The 19,813-nt window shown below is 48.5% G+C and overlaps 4 protein-coding genes across 10 annotated transcripts in view; 2 read left to right on the top strand and 2 right to left on the bottom strand.

Annotated features, from left to right (window-relative positions):
- The window catches only part of esf1 (ESF1, nucleolar pre-rRNA processing protein, homolog (S. cerevisiae)), a 6,806-nt gene extending 3,128 nt beyond the window's left edge, over positions 1-3,678 (top strand). For 2 of the 3 annotated variants that reach the window (XM_007578493.2, XM_016664357.1), the window contains exons 6-14: positions 100-252; positions 331-445; positions 775-928; positions 999-1,157; positions 1,225-1,352; positions 1,428-1,515; positions 1,953-2,035; positions 2,103-2,258; positions 3,172-3,678. In XM_007578493.2, the coding sequence (XP_007578555.1) occupies positions 100-252; positions 331-445; positions 775-928; positions 999-1,157; positions 1,225-1,352; positions 1,428-1,515; positions 1,953-2,035; positions 2,103-2,258; positions 3,172-3,525 (1,390 nt within the window). In that variant the 3' untranslated portion in view covers positions 3,526-3,678. The remainder of the gene's footprint in view (positions 1-99; positions 253-330; positions 446-774; positions 929-998; positions 1,158-1,224; positions 1,353-1,427; positions 1,516-1,952; positions 2,036-2,102; positions 2,259-3,171) is intronic. The other variant, XM_007578494.2, reaches the window with a different exon arrangement.
- A 327-nt stretch (positions 3,679-4,005) lies between these two features.
- The window catches only part of acaa1 (acetyl-CoA acyltransferase 1), an 18,292-nt gene continuing 2,484 nt past the window's right edge, over positions 4,006-19,813 (bottom strand). The window contains exons 2-15 of one of the 2 annotated variants that reach the window (XM_016664360.1): positions 15,698-15,704; positions 9,950-10,237; positions 8,502-8,595; positions 8,369-8,426; positions 8,188-8,267; positions 8,052-8,094; positions 7,814-7,912; positions 7,456-7,536; positions 7,128-7,318; positions 6,884-7,063; positions 6,757-6,812; positions 4,602-4,747; positions 4,414-4,518; positions 4,006-4,289 (exon numbers count right to left, since the gene is read on the bottom strand). In XM_016664360.1, the coding sequence (XP_016519846.1) occupies positions 4,443-4,518; positions 4,602-4,747; positions 6,757-6,812; positions 6,884-7,063; positions 7,128-7,318; positions 7,456-7,536; positions 7,814-7,912; positions 8,052-8,094; positions 8,188-8,267; positions 8,369-8,426; positions 8,502-8,595; positions 9,950-10,237; positions 15,698-15,703 (1,398 nt within the window). In that variant the 5' untranslated portion in view covers position 15,704 and the 3' untranslated portion in view covers positions 4,006-4,289; positions 4,414-4,442. Of the gene's footprint in view, positions 4,332-4,413; positions 4,519-4,601; positions 4,748-6,756; positions 6,813-6,883; positions 7,064-7,127; positions 7,319-7,455; positions 7,537-7,813; positions 7,913-8,051; positions 8,095-8,187; positions 8,268-8,368; positions 8,427-8,501; positions 8,596-9,949; positions 10,238-15,697; positions 15,705-19,813 lie in introns of both variants that reach the window. The other variant, XM_016664359.1, reaches the window with a different exon arrangement.
- LOC103156443 (BTB/POZ domain-containing protein 3) lies at positions 11,009-15,085 on the bottom strand. Of its 2 annotated transcripts, none has more exons than XM_007578491.2 (4): positions 14,928-15,085; positions 13,638-13,728; positions 13,199-13,317; positions 11,009-13,130 (listed from the first exon to the last, which is right to left on the bottom strand). In XM_007578491.2, exons 1-4 carry the CDS (start codon positions 15,083-15,085, stop codon positions 12,098-12,100), a joined length of 1,401 nt encoding a protein of 466 aa, XP_007578553.1. In that variant the 3' UTR covers positions 11,009-12,097. The 2 variants fall into 2 exon arrangements, with proteins under 2 accessions (XP_007578553.1, XP_016519844.1); XM_016664358.1 differs by having other exon boundaries at positions 14,953-15,033.
- LOC103156453 (growth arrest-specific protein 8-like) lies at positions 16,875-19,806 on the top strand. Of its 3 annotated transcripts, none has more exons than XM_016664363.1 (5): positions 16,877-17,852; positions 18,000-18,101; positions 18,789-18,986; positions 19,071-19,401; positions 19,466-19,806. In XM_016664363.1, exons 1-5 carry the CDS (start codon positions 17,850-17,852, stop codon positions 19,723-19,725), a joined length of 894 nt encoding a protein of 297 aa, XP_016519849.1. In that variant the 5' UTR covers positions 16,877-17,849; the 3' UTR covers positions 19,726-19,806. The 3 variants fall into 3 exon arrangements, with proteins under 3 accessions (XP_016519847.1, XP_016519849.1, XP_016519848.1); XM_016664362.1 differs by having other exon boundaries at positions 16,878-17,852; positions 18,789-19,277; positions 19,347-19,401; XM_016664361.1 differs by having other exon boundaries at positions 16,875-17,852; positions 18,789-19,401.

Below are 19,813 nucleotides of genomic sequence, written 5' to 3'. Positions count from 1 at the left end.
CAGTGGTTCTGTTGCTCCTCTCAGGGTCTACAGAGAGAAGCTGTTAGCGGGCAGACGTTCTGGGTCCAGATGCTGCAGTGGTTCTGTTGCTCCTCTCAGGGTCTACAGAGAGAAGCTGCGGGATTATCAGTTCAAGCGTCTCAAGTATTTCTACGGCGTGGTGGAATGCGACTCTGTGGAGACGGCGGTGAAGATCTACGAGGAATGCGACGGCTTCGAATACGAGAGTAGCTGCTCGGTTCTGGATCTCCGGTACGATGACGAATTCAAACGTCCCGACCCGGGTTTCGTTTATTAAACTAGAGTTTCTAAGCTTCTTTCACTCAACAGTTTTGTTCCTGACGACGTGACATTCGACGAGGAGCCCAGAGACGTGGCGACGGACGTCAACCTGACGGCGTACACGCCCAAGCTGTTCACCTCGTCTGCTGCCGCCTCCTCCAAGGTCAGAACCGCTCCGGCTCTGAGCTGACGGGACCAGAAAACCCGTTTCATAGTGGAACTGAGCAGACTCTCTGAAGTCAGTTCATGAACTAAAGCTCCAGACCAGAGCAGCTGGTTCTGGTCCGGTCCGGTTCCTGAGAATGAATCAGAAAACACATGAATATACTGCTGAAGTTCATCCATTTAGTTTGCTTTACATCTCATTACTATCAATGGTTTAAATCGCAAATTTAAAGTTTAGTGTGGAATAAATTCTGATTATTAATCTAATAAATATTAATGAGCTGATCAATAGTCTGATCATGCTTGGATCTTTTCTGGACCAATCAGGTGCAGCTGACGTGGGACGAGACGGACCACGAGCGCGTGACGGCTCTGAACAGGAAGTTCAACAAAGAGGAGCTGCTGGACCTGGACTTTAAGGCCTACCTGGCCTCCTCCAGTGAGGAAGACGAAGATGAAGAGCACGAGGAGACAGGAGGAGGTGAAGGTCGAGAAAAGTTTTCTGGTGCTTTAAGGAGACGAACTTGTGCTGAGCTGTTTGTTTCAAACAGAAGAGCCGATTGGAGAGGAGCTGGAGGAGAAACCTCAGGAGAAACAGAGGAAGAGGAGCGAGGAGCAGATCAGTAAATACAGAGAGCTGCTGAAGAGCATCCAGAGCAAAGACAAGAGGCAGCAGGAGGACATGGAGATGGAGATCAGCTGGGTTCCAGGTACCAGGAGGAGCCGCCTGCAGCCTCTCGGCCCGACGGCAGAGCGGCTCATTGTCCTCCTCCTCAGGTCTGAAGGAAACGACGGAGCGGCTGGTGAAGAAGAAGCTGGAGGCCAAGGACCAGCCGACGCCCTGGGAGGAGTTTCTGCAGAAGAAGAAGGAGAAGAAGAAGCAGAGGAAAAATGAAAGAAAGCAGGTGAGTGGCGCCTCCTCCTGCCAGAGCTCTGAACTGCAGGCCGTAATGATTCTAACGTGACGTTTTCTCCATCAGGGAGCCGAAGAAGAGCTCAGTGATGATGAGCTTCCTCCTGATGTCGACCTCAGCGACCCGTTCTTCTCAGACGAGCTCGGAGCATCAGGTGACGTCCCTGCAGGACGCTCGGTTACCACGGTGACAGGAGTGGAGCGGCTGTTCTGGCCGTCGGTGTTGAAAACATTCGGTCACGGCGCTGACGTCTGCTCCATGTGGCTCGTCAGAGTGACGGAGTTCATCCTCCAAGGAGAGGAAACCCGAGACTCGAGCCCTTCTGCCAACAGCAGCTCTGTAGTTTGAGTAAAAAGATCCGCAGAGATTTTATTACAGTCTCATGGTTCTGACTTCCTGTTTCTTTGCTCCGTTTTCACAACCTGCCACCTTGTTCTCCTGTAAACGTCAGACAAACATGGACAAAACATCCAGATTTTTAAAGCTGCATGTTGAATCAAACTTACTGCAGTTTGTTTTAGTTCTGAAATTCAGTTAAAATCATTTGTTCTCGTCTTTAATGACGTGACCCCTGACTGATTCATGTTTCAGACATGAAGAAGAAACAGAAGAAGAAGAAACAGGAGGAAGAGCAGATTACGGCTGAGGAGGAAGAGGAGCGGCAGAAACAGAAGGTGCAGAATAATTCCCAGCCGGATCGTCCTCCGACTCCCAGAGTCTCATCTGTCTGCTTGCTTCCAGGCCCAGATGGCTCTGCTGATGGAGGATGACGATGATGAAGCCAAACACAAACACTTCAACTACGACAAGATCGTAGAGCAGCAGAACCTGAGCAGGAGGAAGAGGAAGAAGCTGCTGAGGAAGGGCGAAGCGCCGCTGGAGGTCGACAGCTTCCAGGTGAGACCTTCATCCTCAGGCAGGCTTTACCTGCGATTCCCACACCGGCCTGATGGGGGCAGCGTTGCTTCTACACCCGGACAGGCCGGCCACTGCTAACTAAGAGCTAGCTTTGCTAACAGTCAAATCATAACCATTAGTTCTGCTAATGCTAAGGCGCTAATTTCAAACACTTTAACTTGTTCCTGTTTCTGGTTTTAGATAGTTATTACAGGAAAAGAGAGAGAGGAAACGGTCTTCACTCACTTCAAAATAAGAGCATGGATATTAACGTCTAACCACTAGAAGAATTTCTATAACCAAAACTAAAAAACAGACATTGTACTTTATTTATGAAACTTTTAACATTATCCGTTTAGAAATTATCTGGAAAAATTAATTTAGGGAAAGCTAAGTGCACTAAATATTTTCGAAGTTAGCAAAAATGCTAAAGTGTTACGCTAAAACTTAGCTTTACCATTAGCACAGTGGCAGAAGTTTTCCCATCTTTATAGATCCATTTATCTCACAAATCTGACTCCATTGTTCATTTTACTGAACCATCTATTAAATACTCGTTTATTATTTGTAACATTAGTTTTATAAAGATATAATTAAATATTTAAATTGTAACAGTTTTAATTGGCTTGTATTTTACACAGTACTTGTTAATTTAGCTCTTTTTGTTTTGTGTTCTTTAATAATACAGTTATTATTTAATTATGTATTTTATTAAATTTGTATTTGTTAAAAATTACAATAAAAACCTTATAGACTCACCAAAACTACTAAAATTCAACATTGAAATATTAGAAATGAGTGGCAGGTTCAGCCCTCCGTAGGTCCGTCAGTGGCAGGTTCAGCCCTCCGTAGGTCAGTCAGTGGCAGGTTCAGCCCTCCGTAGGCCAGTCGATGATGCGATCTCTGTCTCCAGGTGGACGTCTCCGACCCGCGCTTCCAGGCTGTCTTCACCTCCCACCTGTTCAACCTGGACCCGTCCCACCCCGGCTTCAGGAACACCAGAGCCACGCGGAGCATCCTGGAGGAGAAGCAGCGCCGCCGCGCCGCCGAGCCTGGCAGACAGGAGGGGGCGGAGCCTGGCAGACAGGAGGGGGCGGAGCCTGGCAGACAGGAGGGGGCGGAGCCTGGCCATAGACAGGAAGCAGCTGGAGCCGAGCCGGATTCGGACTCGAAGAAGGCGATGGATCCGAGTCTGTCGCTGCTCGTTAAATCCATTAAGAGCAAAACGGAGCGATTCCAGGCCCGGAAAAAACGGAGAGTGACCTAATTCCTCCTGAAAGTGGACCCATTTCCTGGTTCTGATCGGCCCAGTTCTGATCTGGACAGCAGACGGAAACTGAGCCATTTTGAACGTTTTATTATTAAATCTTTCATCTCAAACTGAATCATTATTTCCTATTAAAAAAATGAAACATCTTAAGATCCAGTTAAAGTTCTGACAGTCATTGAACTCATTTGGGTTCAACAGGAAGCAGTGTCACAATAAAAGCCTCCAAAGAGAAGCTTTTATTGTGGTAATCATTAAATATTACCACAGCAGCAGGAGTGCCCTGATTGGTTGGATTTAACCACTGGAGTTCTGCTGGGACGGGTTCTGACCAGAACCACAACCGTTTGGGTCGGCCCAGCTGAACATGAGGAACGTTCTGGAGCTTGTGTGTCAAATTCGAGGCTCAGGGGCCAAATCTGGCCCACCAAAGCTTTTCATGAGGCCCTCTGAGGAAACAAACAGAACCTTAAGATCACAGCTGTTATTTGATCAAATCTGTTTTTATCTTTATTACATCATCAGGAGGAAACGGTCAACATTGTTTCATAACAAGAAATGATCGCAGAAACTGTTAATATTTTATCAGTTTGTAATCAGCTGGTTTTAACACATTCTGCCTGAACCGGCCCTTTAAGGGGATCTGCATGAAAATATGGAGAAATCAGCCTGGAGGGCAATCAGCCTGGAGGGCAATCAGCCTGGAGGGAGGGCAATCAGCCTGGAGGGACCTGGTCCTCCTCGGTGAAGCGGTGCAACGAGGCGCTGCCGCAGCATTCCAGTCTGATCGTCATCAGCAGGTCAGACTTTAAATGTTGCGCCGAAACTGAAATCAGTTTTCAGGAATTGGGCCGATTAAACTGGAATCACTGGAAACGTTCCGGGTCGAACCTGTCGGATCCGTCTGAACCGGGTCGCTACGGCCCGGGGAACTCGAACACGGCGGCAGCTCCCATCCCGGTACCGATGCACATGGAGACGACTCCGAACGCCCTGAGAGAGAGAGAGAGAGAGAGTGGAACCGGGTCAGAACCCGGCCCGACCCGGTTCTGCTGCAGTGGCTGAACCGGACCCACCTCCTGCCTCGGCGCCGCAGCTCATTCAGCAGCGTCACAACCTGCCGGGCGCCGGTGCAGCCCAGAGGGTGACCCAGCGCGATGGCGCCCCCTAAAGGATTCACCTTCTCTGGAGGAAGAGCGAGACGCTGAACGCAGAACACGGCCTGGAGAGAGAGAGAGNTTAGCCAACAGACGTTCTGCTGTTGGCTAGCAGACGTTCTGCTGTTGGCTAGCAGATGTTCTGGGTCCAGATGCTTCAGTGGTTCTGTTGCTCCTCTCAGGGTCTACAGAGAGAAGCTGCGGGATTATCAGTTCAAGCGTCTCAAGTATTTCTACGGCGTGGTGGAATGCGACTCTGTGGAGACGGCGGTGAAGATCTACGAGGAATGCGACGGCTTCGAATACGAGAGCAGCTGCTCGGTTCTGGATCTCCGGTACGATGACGAATTCAAACGTCCCGACCCGGGTTTCGTTTATTAAACTAGAGTTTCTAAGCTTCTTTCACTCAACAGTTTTGTTCCTGACGACGTGACATTCGACGAGGAGCCCAGAGACGTGGCGACGGACGTCAACCTGACGGCGTACACGCCCAAGCTGTTCACCTCGTCTGCTGCCGCCTCCTCCAAGGTCAGAACCGCACCGGCTCTGAGCTGACGGGACCAGAAAACCCGTTTCATAGTGGAACTGAGCAGACTCTCTGAAGTCAGTTCATGAACTAAAGCCTCAGACCAGAGCAGCTGGTTCTGGTCCGGTCCGGTTCCTGAGAATGAATCAGAAAACACATGAATATACTGCTGAAGTTCATCCATTTAGTTTGCTTTACATCTCATTACTATCAATGGTTTAAATCGCAAATTTAAAGTTTAGTGTGGAATAAATTCTGATTATTAATCTAATAAATATTAATGAGCTGATCAATAGTCTGATCATGCTTGGATCTTTTCTGGACCAATCAGGTGCAGCTGACGTGGGACGAGACGGACCACGAGCGCGTGACGGCTCTGAACAGGAAGTTCAACAAAGAGGAGCTGCTGGACCTGGACTTTAAGGCCTACCTGGCCTCCTCCAGTGAGGAAGACGAAGATGAAGAGCACGAGGAGACAGGAGGAGGTGAGGATCGAGAAAAGTTTTCTGGTGCTTTAAGGAGACGAAGTTGTGCTGAGCTGTTTGTTTCAAACAGAAGAGCCGATTGGAGAGGAGCTGGAGGAGAAACCTGAGGAGAAACAGAGGAAGAGGAGCGAGGAGCAGATCAGTAAATACAGAGAGCTGCTGAAGAGCATCCAGAGCAAAGACAAGAGGCAGCAGGAGGACATGGAGATGGAGATCAGCTGGGTTCCAGGTACCAGGAGGAGCCGCCTGCAGCCTCTCGGCCCGACGGCAGAGCGGCTCATTGTCCTCCTCCTCAGGTCTGAAGGAAACGACGGAGCGGCTGGTGAAGAAGAAGCTGGAGGCCAAGGACCAGCCGACGCCCTGGGAGGAGTTTCTGCAGAAGAAGAAGGAGAAGAAGAAGCAGAGGAAAAATGAAAGAAAGCAGGTGAGTGGCGCCTCCTCCTGCCAGAGCTCTGAACTGCAGGCCGTAATGATTCTAACGTGACGTTTTCTCCATCAGGGAGCCGAAGAAGAGCTCAGTGATGATGAGCTTCCTCCTGATGTCGACCTCAGCGACCCGTTCTTCTCAGACGAGCTCGGAGCATCAGGTGACGTCCCCGCATGACGCTCGGTTACCACGGTGACAGGAGTGGAGCGGCTGTTCTGGCCGTCGGTGTTGAAAACATTCGGTCACGGCGCTGACGTCTGCTCCATGTGGCTCGTCAGAGTGACGGAGTTCATCCTCCAAGGAGAGGAAACCCGAGACTCGAGCCCTTCTGCCAACAGCAGCTCTGTAGTTTGAGTAAAAAGATCCGCAGAGATTTTATTACAGTCTCATGGTTCTGACTTCCTGTTTCTTTGCTCCGTTTTCACAACCTGCCACCTTGTTCTCCTGTAAACGTCAGACAAACATGGACAAAACATCCAGATTTTTAAAGCTGCATGTTGAATCAAACTTACTGCAGTTTGTTTTAGTTCTGAAATTCAGTTAAAATCATTTGTTCTCGTCTTTAATGACGTGACCCCTGACTGATTCATGTTTCAGACATGAAGAAGAAACAGAAGAAGAANAACACACACACACCTGGCTGGCGAACGCCTCGTTGATCTCGAACACGTCGATGTCGTTCACTTTCAGGCCTGAGGAGGAAATGGAGGTCATGTTGGTTCTGTCTGGTTGGTTCTGGTCCAGAAGGTTCTGGTCGCCTCACCTGCCTGCTGCAGCGCGGCGGGGATGGCCAGCGCCGGGCCGATGCCCATCAGGTCCGGCGGGACGCCCACCACGGCGCTGCCCCGCAGCACGCCCAGAACCGGCAGACCCAGTTCCTCCACGGCGGCCCGGCGGCCCAGCAGAACCGCCGCTGCCCCGTCGCTCACCTGGCTGGAGTTTCCTGGAACAGAGCGGAGTCAGCGGCGCCGGCCAGGAGAAGGTGCTGCGGGTCGGGCGGTTCTGACCTGCCGTGGTGGTTCCGTTGGGTTTGAAGGCGGGTCGGAGCCGGGCCAGGTCCTCCAGGGTCGTTCCCGCCCGGATTCCCTCGTCCCTCCGAACCTGCAGCCGCCGCTCCCGGCCCGACTCGTCCCGGACCGTGACGGAGACGGGAACGATCTCCTGGTCGAACCGCCCCGAGTCCCGGGCCCGGGCCGCCCTGCGGGGACACACGGGTCAGCGCCGGCCCGGACGGGACCAGAGCCGGAGCTGCTGGGAACACTGGGAACACTGGAGTGACTGGGAGAACCAGAGGAAGGACAAAAAGCTGCAGAGCTAAAAAGCTAAACAACAAACTTGATCTGCGAGTCGAGAGCGAAGGCGTCCTGCTGCTGCCGGGAAACTCCGAACCGCTCCGCGACGTTCTCCGACGTCACGCTGAGGAGACGGAAAACATGGAATGACAAGAACGTTCCAGTTCTGGAGCCAATCAGATTGACTGGAAAATGTTGCAACATTGATATCAATAAATAAACGATGATGCTGGTAAATATCCTGATCTGCTCTGTGTGACCTTCAGTGGCTTTGTGAAGGTCGTTCATGCTGAGAGTTTTTCTGCTGACAGATCGACTTCATGATGCTGAAGCCATAATTCCTGCAGTTGGTTGTATTGATTATTGAGCAGCCGACGGATCGGTGCCTCGCCTCCTCTCACCCCATGGGGATCAGGCAGTCCCTCGCCTTGGCGTTGGCCGACAGTCCGGAGCTCAGATCTCCTGGATCCCCCATGGATCGGAGCGACATGCTCTCCACTCTGAAACACAGCAGGTCAGAGGTCAGGATGATCCTGGACCAACTGCCTGTTTGTTGGAGTGAACAGGTCTCTGAACGTCTGGAGAACTGTTCTTCAGGAGAACTTTGAACGGGAAGAGAAGGACACTTCAGGAACTCACCCGCAGGCCAGGCCCAGCTGGATGGATCCGCTCCGGATGGATCCTGAGAAACAGAACAACCAGGTCAGACTGGGCCGGCGACCTGGAGGAACCAGCTGGAACCAACGGGGTCAGGTGAGGTCAGGTGAGGCGTTACCTGCGATGTTGAGCAGCGCCTGCAGCCCAGAGGAACATTGCCTGTTCACCGTGTAAACCGGAACCTTCTCTGGAAAACCGCTGCAACCACAACAGATGTTAGAACTTCCAGGCCCCGCCCCTTCAGAAGCCCCGCCCCTTCAAAGGCCTCAACATGCTGACCTCTGACCCCAGACCCTGACCTGAGGAAGTGAGCCACTCGGGCCATCAGCGCTCCGGCTCCAGGCTGCAGAACATTTCCTGCAGACAGAAAGCCTCTTAGCAGGATCAGAGGACGATGGCGCCCCTTCAGGCCAGGCTGGGTATTACACTCACCCACACAGACGTCCCCCAGCTGGTCCGGGGACAGTCCCACGTCCTCCAGGACGGCCGTCATCACGGCGCTCAGCAGCTCGTCCGGCGTGGTGTCCTGCAGGAAGACGGTTTGTTAGCATGCGATTAGCATTTGGCCCCTCCGGGCCTCCGTACCGCCCAGCCTGGACAGCAGCGGTTGGACGGACAGAGTCCCAGTTCAAACCAGTATGAATCTGCTTCAGATTAAAAACTGGAATATTTAATCCCAGTCTGCTTCTAAAGAAAACCAGGATCTTACTGGGATTAGTCCCAGTTAGCCCAGTGGATCAACGTTAGTTATTAACTTAGAAAACCGTTCTAATAATAATCATAGATTTTATTTCCAACAGCCTTAATATCTTTAAGCTTTAATCATCTTTAAAATCAGTTTGACTTTAATAAATCTGGGAACATGTCATTTGGTCCCCAACCTTTTTATTATCCGCGGAGGGGAACAATCCTTAAATCTTTCCGTCTAAACCAGACTTCAGACTCACAGCTCTACTCATCTCCTCTCGACCAAACGCTCTGACTCTGGTCGCTATGGTAACCTTTACATATCCCTTCAAAATAAGATACAGATGCGCCACAAAAACGAGCATTTTACTTTCGTGAAAATTTTAACTCACGATAACGACTAACGGAGCCCTGAGCTTGTTTCTCTGCACCGAGACGGTCCCATCTGGGAGTGATGAGACAATGACACCCGAAGTGTTGCTGATATCCACAGCCTGCTGGGTCTCTAGTGGTGAAGCAGTTTGAAGCTTCATTGCCTCTTTAGCAGCCGGTCGCCGCATGTTACACAGAGCGGCTTAATGTGGGACTCACCTACCGGTCCGGGATAAATCCATCCTCCTGTCTCTTCTCTGGGCCTTTTCCCCTTTGCAAAGAAACTTTCCAAAGACATCTGATCTGTTTCTTACTCATTTTGCTGCTTGTGGCTCAGTGTTGGCGAGAGAATCCGGTTAAAGGATTTTCAAAATAAAAGATCCTCCAGACTCAAATAATACATAAAACAGAAATATTTAATTATTTCTTGCGCAGCCCGGTACCAATTGGGGGGTTGGGGGCCACTGATCTACGCAACATCCCACTTCCGCTCAGTGGGCGGAGCCCAACGCCAGGGGGCGGGGCTCGCAGCGAAACGGACAGGTTAGAACAGGGGGGCCCAAATGGGTCCTGGAGGCCCGGCATCCTGCATGTTTTATTCTCTCCCTGGTGGAGTAACAACCTGTTCAGCTTGTCAATGTTCCTCTTAGGGCCTCTAACGAGCCTCATTTGATCCAGGTGCGTTAAACCAGGGAGAGAATAAAACATGCAGGATGCCGGAACTCCAGGACCCACTTTGGCCCCCCCGGGTTAGAACATCGGGTTAACTCGGTCAAGTCCGGTATTGTTCGGGTTCTGCTGTTTTCTCGGACCGTATCTACCTTAAAACTTCCTTTCTTGGCCTTTCCGATCGCGGTCCTCCGGCCGTGGACCACCACCACCTCGTCCTCGGGGCTGGGCGCCGCGCAGCCGCAGTCGGAGCTCCGTAAGTCGGGCAGCGGCGCCGCGGAGCCGCCGGGACTCAGGTGTCCGGAGATGAGCTTCAGCCTGTTCATGGCGCCGCTTCGGTCCACCAGGAATCCCACAAAGTTCTGAATCCAAACGGGTAGATCAGACTTTGGACTGACCGTCTTCTTCTGAGATGAGCCGTTTCGGTGCAGCAGCGCCGCCTGGTGGACCGGAAGGAGAATAACAGCTGATTGATGATTCAGCGGAGAATCTGCAGCTTCAGAAATAATCTACTGAAGTACAATTACTTTGAAAAACAAAATACTTAAATACACGGAATGTTACCAGTGCAAAACGTTACTCAAATATAAACATACCTTGTTAAATTTTTACTTTAAGCTTTTTAGTTACTGTTTTATGAGCAGAAAGTTTTTAGATTTAACAAAGGAAACTTTAGGAGCACTTTAACTGAAATAAAAATGATAGCATATGAATTTTTGTGCAATTTAAAGGTCTCCAGGGTTTCCTGCAGTTTTCATCCCATCAAATGTTATTTCAAATGTAACAATAAAATAATTCACTCAAAAAACTCAGCATGTTCATATAAACGTCTCAAAGTACAGGTAAAATGTACTTAATTACGCCTTAACTAAGTCACTAATCACTAGTTACGTTCCTCCACAGTTCCAGGTCAGTGAAGCGGATGTTGGTCTACAGAACCGGTTCTGTTCGGTCAGAACATCTGGCAGAACTTTGGCGTCTCCTCGGATCTGAGGAGCTTCCCGTTTGCTGCAGCAGCTTGACGGATCCGCAGGAATCTCCTGGTTCCTTCCAGAGATCCGGATCCACGAGCTCTCTGGATCCTCCAGAACCTTCAGAAACCCGACTGCTGGACCCGCTCACCTCAGTTCCAGAACCAGAACCTCTGCTGAATTCTTTATGTCTGCAGTTTATTTCTGCAACATTTTCTTCAGGAAAAGCACAGCAAACAGAAACTTTTGAAACTTTTTATTTCATCACAACATGAGTTTGATAAGGCCACCGAGTTTCATCAGGATGGAGGCACAAAAACACAAAACAAGAAAAACAAAAAACATGAAACAGAAAAAACAGAAAACTGGTAGAAAGTCTGAACCCAGTTCAACTCGTTTCCAGGTTGATTTTAAGGTGATTAAATGAAGCAAAAGCAACGAGCTTCAGGTCCAAACGATGGCAGAACCTCATCCAGAACCTCAGGAACGTGAAGCGGTTCTGCTTCTACACCTGCAGGTAACAGCAACACCGCCACCTTCAGGCTGCAGCAGGAACTACGCCACACTCAGCAGCTTCACTAAGGCAACAACCTGAGGAGCTGCAGCACGATCAGAACCACGACCCGGTCCCAGTTGTCCACTCCGATCCAGCTGAGGTTGTGACCCGATCCCAACAGGAACTGCTCCTCTGAGAGCAGGAAGTGGACCGGTTCTGGTTCTGGAGGTGAAGCAAGCCCAAAACCCAGCGGATCAGAACCGTTTTCTTCTAAACGACGGGCCGGAACCGACTGAAACGACCCGCGGATCAACGCGGATCTGAACGTTATCCATCTGTAATAAACCCGAAAACAGTTCTGACCCGGCTGAGCAGAACTGGATCAACACGTCATTAAGGCACTAGGAGGTCCAATGGAGAGATCTGGTCTGGTTCTGCTTCATTTCCCGACCTTCCTTCAGTCCGGAACCGCCTTCAGAGATTAATAATCAATAATCTATAAATGAACTGGAGTCAAACGTCTTTGCAGCAAAACTTCACCTGAGCCGCCAATAGAAGATAATAAAGAGGTCAGAGGTCATCAACGTCCCAAAGCAAAAGCAGCACAAACGTTACGGTGGGGGTGAAGGGGGGGTTGACCTTTCATGACCTCTGGAAACTTTCATGATGTTTCAAATAATGGCGCCACAAACAGATGAAAACAAGGATCAAGTTTGCCTCCATCTTGTCTGATGTGGTGGGGGGGGGGGTCACCAGGTATCAGACCGTTAGTGTATTCATCCGCCACTGGAAGTAGTCCCCCGGCTTCCGGCCGCGACCCGACTCGGCCCGGATCAGGCGTAGAAGATGAGTTCTGGGATCTGGCCGCCCTGGACCCCGGTCCCGTTGGTGCTGTCGGAGGAGCACTGGAACTGGAAGGTGACCTTTCCGCTCTGGACCTCCGTCATGCCCTCCTGGCCGAAGTAGCTGAGCTCGTTGCCGTCCAGAACCACGCTGGCCGTGTAGAAGGTGTCGGGCTCGATCTGGACCGGGTAGTCGAACCAGACCGGGAAGGTGCTGCTGGAGCCGTCGGAGAAGAACTTGATGACGCGCTGCGCCATGGGCACGCCCTGCCGCTTCAGCTCCATCTTGGCGCTGTACTCGGCCGAGCCGCAGCTGGAGCCGTACAGGCCGAAGCCGGCGATGAAGACGCGGCGGTCCACGGCGAACTGGATGCTGTCGCAGCGGCCGCGGTAGCGCCACTGGTTGCTGCGGTAGGCGCAGGACTGGAAGCGGTGGCAGCGCTGCGGCGCCAGCCCCTTCCGCGGCTTGGTGCAGAACAGCAGCTCCGGCTTGCGAGACGCCGTGAACCACAGGAAGATGTCGTTGGTCTCGTTGAGCGTCAGCACGCCGGACTGCGCCGCGCCGTTGGCGAAGTCCTCCAGCGCCATGGCGGGGATGCGGATCAGGTAGATGGCCTTGCCCAGCACCAGCCGCTTGTTGTCGATGGAGGGCGGCAGGTCGCGGCGCTGGCACTCGGCCTCGGCCCAGCTCAGCGCCGCCTCGAACACGACCATCTCCTTGGCGTTGAGCGTCTCCCGCCGCAGGATGCTCTCCAGCGTCTGCGTGTCGATGTCGCAGAAGCCCTCGGAGCGCAGCGCCAGCTCGGCCTGCGCGTCGATGACCTCCCAGCAGCGCTGCGTCAGGTCCGGCTCCTCGAACAGGCAGCTCTGCGACAGAAGCACGCACGCATTCTTGGCGCTCAGGCTCGTCTCCAGGAAGTTGACGCAGGCCCGCGCCAGGTGGGGCACGATGTACTTCTTGGCGGCGTAGAGGGTTGCGAGCACCGTGTCGGCGCACAGGTCGATCTCGTCGCAGTAGATGTACCTGTGGAGGAGAGGCCGGGTTAGCAGACCGGTTCTGGTTCTGAGGTCCGAACGGACAGCCGGACCTACTTCAGCATGGCCAGGAAGGACGGCGGCTCCACGTCCGGGATCCGGATCTCCTCTGTGTCCTCGGCCAGCTCGCCGTAAAACATGGCATGAAACACGGAGCTGCCCACGGCCAGGACGTACTGCCGAGAGGAACAGCAGAACCGGAACCGGGTCAGAAGGCCCAAACTGGACCACTAGCACCAGCCAACAGAACCTGGTTTCTAAAAGATTCTGCTTTAGACATAACGAGTCGCCCCCTACAGGAAACGGCTGTAACAGAATAATAATATTAATAATAATATTAATTCTGGTTTAAAGCCAAACTTCACGAAGACGAGCTCCTCTGATGAAGAAGCAGCTTACGTACCCTAAACATTAAACATGACATCAAGCTCTGGAGCAGATCTGTTTCTATACATCTATCTCTAGAGAGCTCGTCCTAGAAGCTGTCGGACTCTACCTTGTGTCCAGGAACCCTCTGAGTCCCGCCCGGCGGTCCGACCACGAAGTGAACGTCCGCCATCATCTCGTTGTTGAACATGACTGAATTCCTGCAGACAGAAATATGAACCAAAACTGACGACGTTTCACAGAAATGAAGGAAACAAACCCAGATTTTAAGGTTTTTATTTTCACTGAATTTCATCCAAGTTCAATTAAAATCCAGAAAACTGACGTCTTTAGGCCTGGTTGGTTGGTTTGGTAGAAGGAGGTAAACCTCTGTGTTTATTATTTCTAGGATCAGGATCAAATAAAAATGAGAGATTTAAAGAAAATTTGAATTTCAGGTGAAAACAAGCAGCAGATTCCAGACCTGATCTATTAAACGGACATGAAGTCAAAATGTCGACTCACATTTCTGCAGTTCATGGTAAAAAGCTGCTTGTGTAAATCATGGAGTGTCAACATTTATTAATGATAATTACTAATGCAGAAGTCTGAAATTTCATCTCCACATTATCTTTGTTTTGATTTTAACATGATAAAATCTGATTTTCCAGCTCAGAGGTTTCATCTCCTCTTCACATGAATAATAACGATTTATCACAGATTTCCATAAATATTCTTATTTAATCTTCCTGAAGTGAAATTGGCCGTAGCTGAAGCTGCAAACGCTACAATAAATTAAAACAAACTGAATAATTTCTAACTGCATGATTTATTGTTTTTCTCTTTCTGCCAAAAACTGGATGACAGAAGTTTCAGTTTGGTGACAATTCATTTTATTTGTCATTTCTGTTGTTTTGCTTATTTGTTTTGGATATTTAAAATGTCTTCTGGTTCCACAGTTAAATGTTGATTAGAATTTAAAGCTTATTGTGATCCTGCATTAAGAAAATGGTCTCAAAACAACATTATTATTGTTTGTTGCAAAACTTCAATTTGTCTGGACATTTTATCGTCCAGACAAATTTGTTACTGTGACAGAACCATTTATGAGCAGGTCAAAACTTTACAAATAAAGCAGAATGAAAAACGTTTCATAATAATGAATAAAACTTTCTTTGCCTTCAGTTATTTCACCATTTATTTGTTTTCTAATGTTTTATTCGTTTAATTTTGAGCATTTTGGAGTTCCATGTAAACTAGACTAAATTTTGATGATGACTTTCTGACCTGGTGAACTGGAGTCAGTTCGGTTCTGAACGGACCAGGACCGAACTGGGAGCCGGAACCGACCGGATGACTTTATCTAGTCCTGATAAATGGCTCCGGAGCCCAGGCTGCCTGGGAGCCGGGCCGCTCTCACCTCTCCCGGATGGTGGGGTACAGGCCCTGCCAGCTGCAGCCGCCCGGGGCCGGGTTGTTGTTGCTCAGGTTCTGCTGCTGGAGCGAAGCGGCGGAGCTGCTGCTGCTGCTTGAGGCCGAAGACACCAGCTTCTTGGCGGGGAACAGCTCTGCTGCCATCCTCCCCCTTCAGTCACAACGGGGAACGGCTCATGGCGGCTCCAAAGCCCGAACTCAACCGCTGTTTAAACTTGGATCAGTTCCCGAACCGAACCGAACTCCATTTAAAAACTACCGGACTTTAGCTCTGTGCTAGCTTTAGCCACATTAGCCTCCCAGCATCGGAGCCTAAAACATGACGTGGACTGTGAAAACCGGAGCTAAAGCAGAGGAGCAGAGGCTCCCCGAAGGATCACATTCCTTAACCTTTAACCTTTGACCTCTAACCTAAAGCCCCCATCAGCGGCCGAGCAGAGTTTAGGCTCAGCTTTTGTTTACGCCGCATCAACTCCAACCAATCAGAGACCAACTCTTCTTTACTGACGCGATGGGCGCTTTACTGCCCCCTACTGGAGCACAGCGCACTGGAGGCTCCTTTTGTGCCGCTTACAAAATGATTTTTTGCGGCAACATTCCATGTCCCCATGTTATGCTTACAATTATTTTTTGTAAAATGTGCCAAATATTTACAACAAAGTATTTTAATTATACATTTAGATGTTTTCCATTATTCAAATATAAATGAAATGCCTTTTAAATATTATTTTGTTCTTTACACACCTTTTTGGTGACCAACATGCTCAATTTCATTGTCTCCCCAGTGCAATGTAATAGACTTCTTCATGAAGTTTAAACTATAAAATATATATATTTTTTATGTTTTTCTTCAATAAGTTGATTGACTGGACTAAACATTAATTTAATATGCAATTGAATCTGTTGAAACTATTTTTCTCATTTGATATTTTCTTCATATTCTACATGTCCCAGTACTAACTTTCCACCGTTAGGATGTTTCCTTTTTGCCTTCAAAAAGTCTAAAATTCCATAAAAACCATTTAATGGAAGTGACATCAAAGGTTTTGAAGTAAATTCAACCATGAAAACAAAGTAAGCTTCAACTGTCACCATCTCTGTACTTTTTCTTATCTTAAATATGTTAAACCTGGATGAGTAAAGCTTAAAGTTTCACCCTGTTAGGATGGATTGTGAAAAATGTTTATTCAGTAGAATTTAAAAAACATTATATTAGATTTAGTCATTAAAGGTTTGTTATTCTGTTGAAGGTTAGCTAGCTAAATGTTCACCACATTTAGCTAGTTGTGGTGAACAACTAGCTAAATGTTAGTTTAGCTAACTAGATTAGTTAGAAAAGTTCCACCCTGTTATGGGTGGAAATTAGGGTGAAAAGTCATCATTTTAAGTAAAATAAAAAATGTCAGATGATGGAATAGAGTTGCAGAGCAGTCTGAGGTATTATCAGACGTCTTTGCCATTTGTCTGTTTTCATTTCACTAGTTGCCCCCATTGACTCCTGTGAGGGGAACAATGAGTCTGTCAGGGGAAAATCCACTACAGGGATGTCACCTGTTTTCCCAAATAGAGCCAGGACAAATACTCTGCCTATACTTTGACTTGAAAGAGGCAATCCTGCAACCAATGATGAAAATCGTCAGATTTTAGAATCAGACATTGATTTTCCACCCTGTTGTGGGACAATAACGGGGTGTGATGTTCCATTCCACACATTTTTATTAAATATTGTTACAGAAACATTAAGTACTGTGAATTTTTCTGTGCCATGTTGGGAATTGAAGACCAATAAATGCACATATTGATATAAATTTTTAAAATTACCAATATTTTCAATGCTGACAGTAATAATGAGTAAAAAAAAACATTTTTTTCTTTACAATAAAGACATAAATGATTCGTAACTACATGATGTGTTACAATTTCAAAAATAAAATATATAGTAAAAGGGACACACTCTTTTTAAGAAAAAGTCATTATTTTTCTAAATTTACATGTTCAACTATTTGTGGTCTACATGTAAATGTTCATAACAGAGTGGAACACATTCAGAGACAATGGTGAAAAAAACACCTGTAATTATTAATTTATCCAGTCCTGAGCTGCTTGCCCATTGTTAATTTCTTATTGTTAAACATGTCAGTGTTGTAACACAATATTTATAACTTAAAACATTAATACTTTTTTTTTTCAAATGTCCTGAAGCCAAAATGTTGCCGCAAAAAAAGAATCACCCAATTCTAATCCAAACATACTTTACTGAGCGCAAAGGGACATTAAATGTTGTAGCTCATTAATTCAGATTCTTCTAAAAAATTATTGTCGATGCTGTTGGCAGGAAAGATCTCCTGCAGCAGTCTGTATTACAGTGAATCTGAAGAAGCCTCTGACTGAAGACACTCTGTTTTCCCAATACAGTCTCATGAACAGGATAGTCAAAGGTTTTGAAGAATCCCCCTTTGCACCATCCCCCAAACAGAACCAGGACAGAACCAGAACAGAACCAGCCATCTTTATCAGACTGTTGAACCTTTTTAAATCCCTGGTTCTGATGCTGCTGCCCCAACAGATGACAGTGTAAGATGACGCTCTCAACCACAGAATAACACAAAATACAAGCAATATGCTGAAATTATATTACAGGAAAACAATAAAATCCACTGAACCAAATGTATTTTCTCTACAAAACTGTAAGACCTTATAATAAAAACATTTTTTCTAAATATGTCCTGTTGGTTGTATTTCAGAGTACTGTACGGTAAACGCATGTTTTAAATTTCTTTGGACCTGTAATCCTGTTGCCATGGCAGCACATTCCGTTTGTTTCAACAGAAACAGTTAAACTTACGTTTCCTATCAAATCCAGTTTTTATATTTTCTTCTGCTGGGAGAAGCTGATTAGTGAACCACAATGGTGAGAAAATGTTTACACTTTACTGGTAACTACATCATAATGTTCAGTAGTATTATGAGCATCATTTATTAATTGTTAGACTCTGAATTATGTCCTGTTAGCATGTTAGCTTAGCATGAGCCGCTCAAATTGTGTTTGCTTCTTCAGCCTCCAAAGAAAGGCAAAAAGGGCAAAAAGGGGAAAGCCGGGAAGGTGAACCCCTTCATGCTGCTGGACTCTGCGCCCATACAAGAAATGACCAAGGACCAGGTAGAACTTCCTGCTGATGCTAACGAGGCTAGCTGGTGTTTACGCAGTTTGGACCTGATGGAACCGGTACAACCCGGCCAAACAAACATGTTACTGGTGCAGGAGCTAAAATTTTAAAACTGTGTTCAGGTAGAACTACAGAACATGCTGAGCTTCCTGTGAGGAAGTTGTTTTGTTAAATCAAGGAGCTCCAGGGATGCGCCGCTCTGCCGGGACCATCTTTACCCACCAGACAGCAGCAGGCTCATTTTTCAAAGCAGTACATTTCTACACGTTTTGCTGTTTTCAGACACGTTTGAAACGTGATACCACTAAAGTCAGATAATAGTTTACCTTTTCCTAAAACCATACAGTGACTGTCGCCTGTTCACGGTTCGTCTGTGGAGCGCGACTCCAGACTATTGGATGAAAATGTGATTATTTCCTGCTTCTGACCGTGATGGCATCTGACACGCTATTGGCTGGCATTTGCAAAGCAGCCAATCCATGAGCGCCATTCACTTTCCTTGGTGCTGATTGGCTGAAGGCTTTACTTACTTTTCCATTTATAACCGGGTCGGTTTGAATGAACCGGGTTGGTTTGACTGGTTTTAATCTGGTGTCGTTAAAGTCCAGATTAAAACCAGATTAATTCCTCTGCATTAATCCCTGGTTAATCCCGCCCTGATTTTCTGCAATGTGTTGCAGTTGTGGGATTTCGCCCTCCGCATCCAGGAGGAGCTGGAAACGGTGCGGAAGGAGAAGGGCCTCTTCCAGCCGGAGCGGGACAAAACCCAGACCGTCTGGGAGACGACCAAGAAGAACCTCGAGGAGTCCGAGGTCCAGCTGAGGAATACGACCGCAGAGAGGTCAGAGGTCGATGAGAGACACCGAGAGGAGATGACTGTGAGTCCTCCACTGACCCTGTGGGGTGGTCCTGCTGTTCTCCCGGTCCGATCCGGTCCGATCCTGACTCTGTCGGATTTTCAGGTCTACAAGCAAAAGATGAAGCACGTCCTGTCCGAGCAACACAACGCCGTCTCTGAGGTGAAGACGGACGCCGTCACGTCTCGCTCGCTCCAGCAGAAGCAGAACACGGACTTGGAGCTGGATCTGCGGCGGCAGCTCCGGAATCTGCAGATGGACAACAGGGAGAAGAGGCTCCAGGAGCACAGCTCCATCAAGATGCTGAAGCTGGTGAGGAGACAATCCTCTGCTCCTGCTTCAAGCTTTGGCTTACGTCTCATGCCTGCTCTTCCTCCCCAGAACCACCAGAGGGAGCTGATGAGGCTCGGCGGCGAGTTTGAGCGCAGGATGCAAGGTGAGTGCAGCTCGGTGCTTCCTCCCGGGTTTCCTTCCTGGTCTTCCTCATCATTCCTGTTCAGTGCTGGAGGTGCAGAAGCTGGTTACCACGCGGTCCCTGGCAGAGACGTTCCAGAGGAAGCTGATGAACGCTCTGACGGAGATCGACACCTTCAACAAATGTCACCTGGTGTCTCTGAACAAGGAACACGACAACAAGAGAGAACGGACAGAACTGACGTTTGAGGAATTCCTGGACACAAAGCACTACGAGCATCACACGTGGAAGGTAGATGAATCATCGCAACGCCGTCCTTCAGTGCTGGGAGCTCCTCTGGAGTAGATCCCTCTAGAGTAGATCCCACTGGATCCTCTGGAGTAGATCCCTCTGGGTAATCTGGAGTAGTTCCCTCTGGGTAATCTGGAGTAGT

The sequence above is a fragment of the Poecilia formosa genome, unplaced genomic scaffold (genome assembly GCF_000485575.1).
Source record: "Poecilia formosa unplaced genomic scaffold, Poecilia_formosa-5.1.2 Scaffold481, whole genome shotgun sequence".
In the NCBI taxonomy this organism is placed as follows: domain Eukaryota; kingdom Metazoa; phylum Chordata; class Actinopteri; order Cyprinodontiformes; family Poeciliidae; genus Poecilia; species Poecilia formosa.
This window is presented reverse-complemented; position numbering and strand designations above follow the sequence as displayed.

Bases quoted from the DNA above. Each gene is read 5' to 3' on its own strand.
- LOC103156443 (XM_007578491.2), bottom strand. From the start codon at position 15,085: ATGGCAGCAGAGCTGTTCCCCGCCAAGAAGCTGGTGTCTTCGGCCTCA. The intron at 13,729-14,927 runs GTGAGAGCGGCC...TTCTGTCTGCAG, and splicing joins TACCCCACCATCCGGGAGAG to GAATTCAGTCATGTTCAACA. The intron at 13,318-13,637 runs GTAGAGTCCGAC...TCCTCTCGGCAG, and splicing joins AGAGGGTTCCTGGACACAAG to TACGTCCTGGCCGTGGGCAG.
- LOC103156453 (XM_016664361.1), top strand. The intron at 18,102-18,788 runs GTAGAACTTCCT...AATGTGTTGCAG, and splicing joins AAGAAATGACCAAGGACCAG to TTGTGGGATTTCGCCCTCCG. The intron at 19,402-19,465 runs GTGAGTGCAGCT...ATTCCTGTTCAG, and splicing joins GTTTGAGCGCAGGATGCAAG to TGCTGGAGGTGCAGAAGCTG.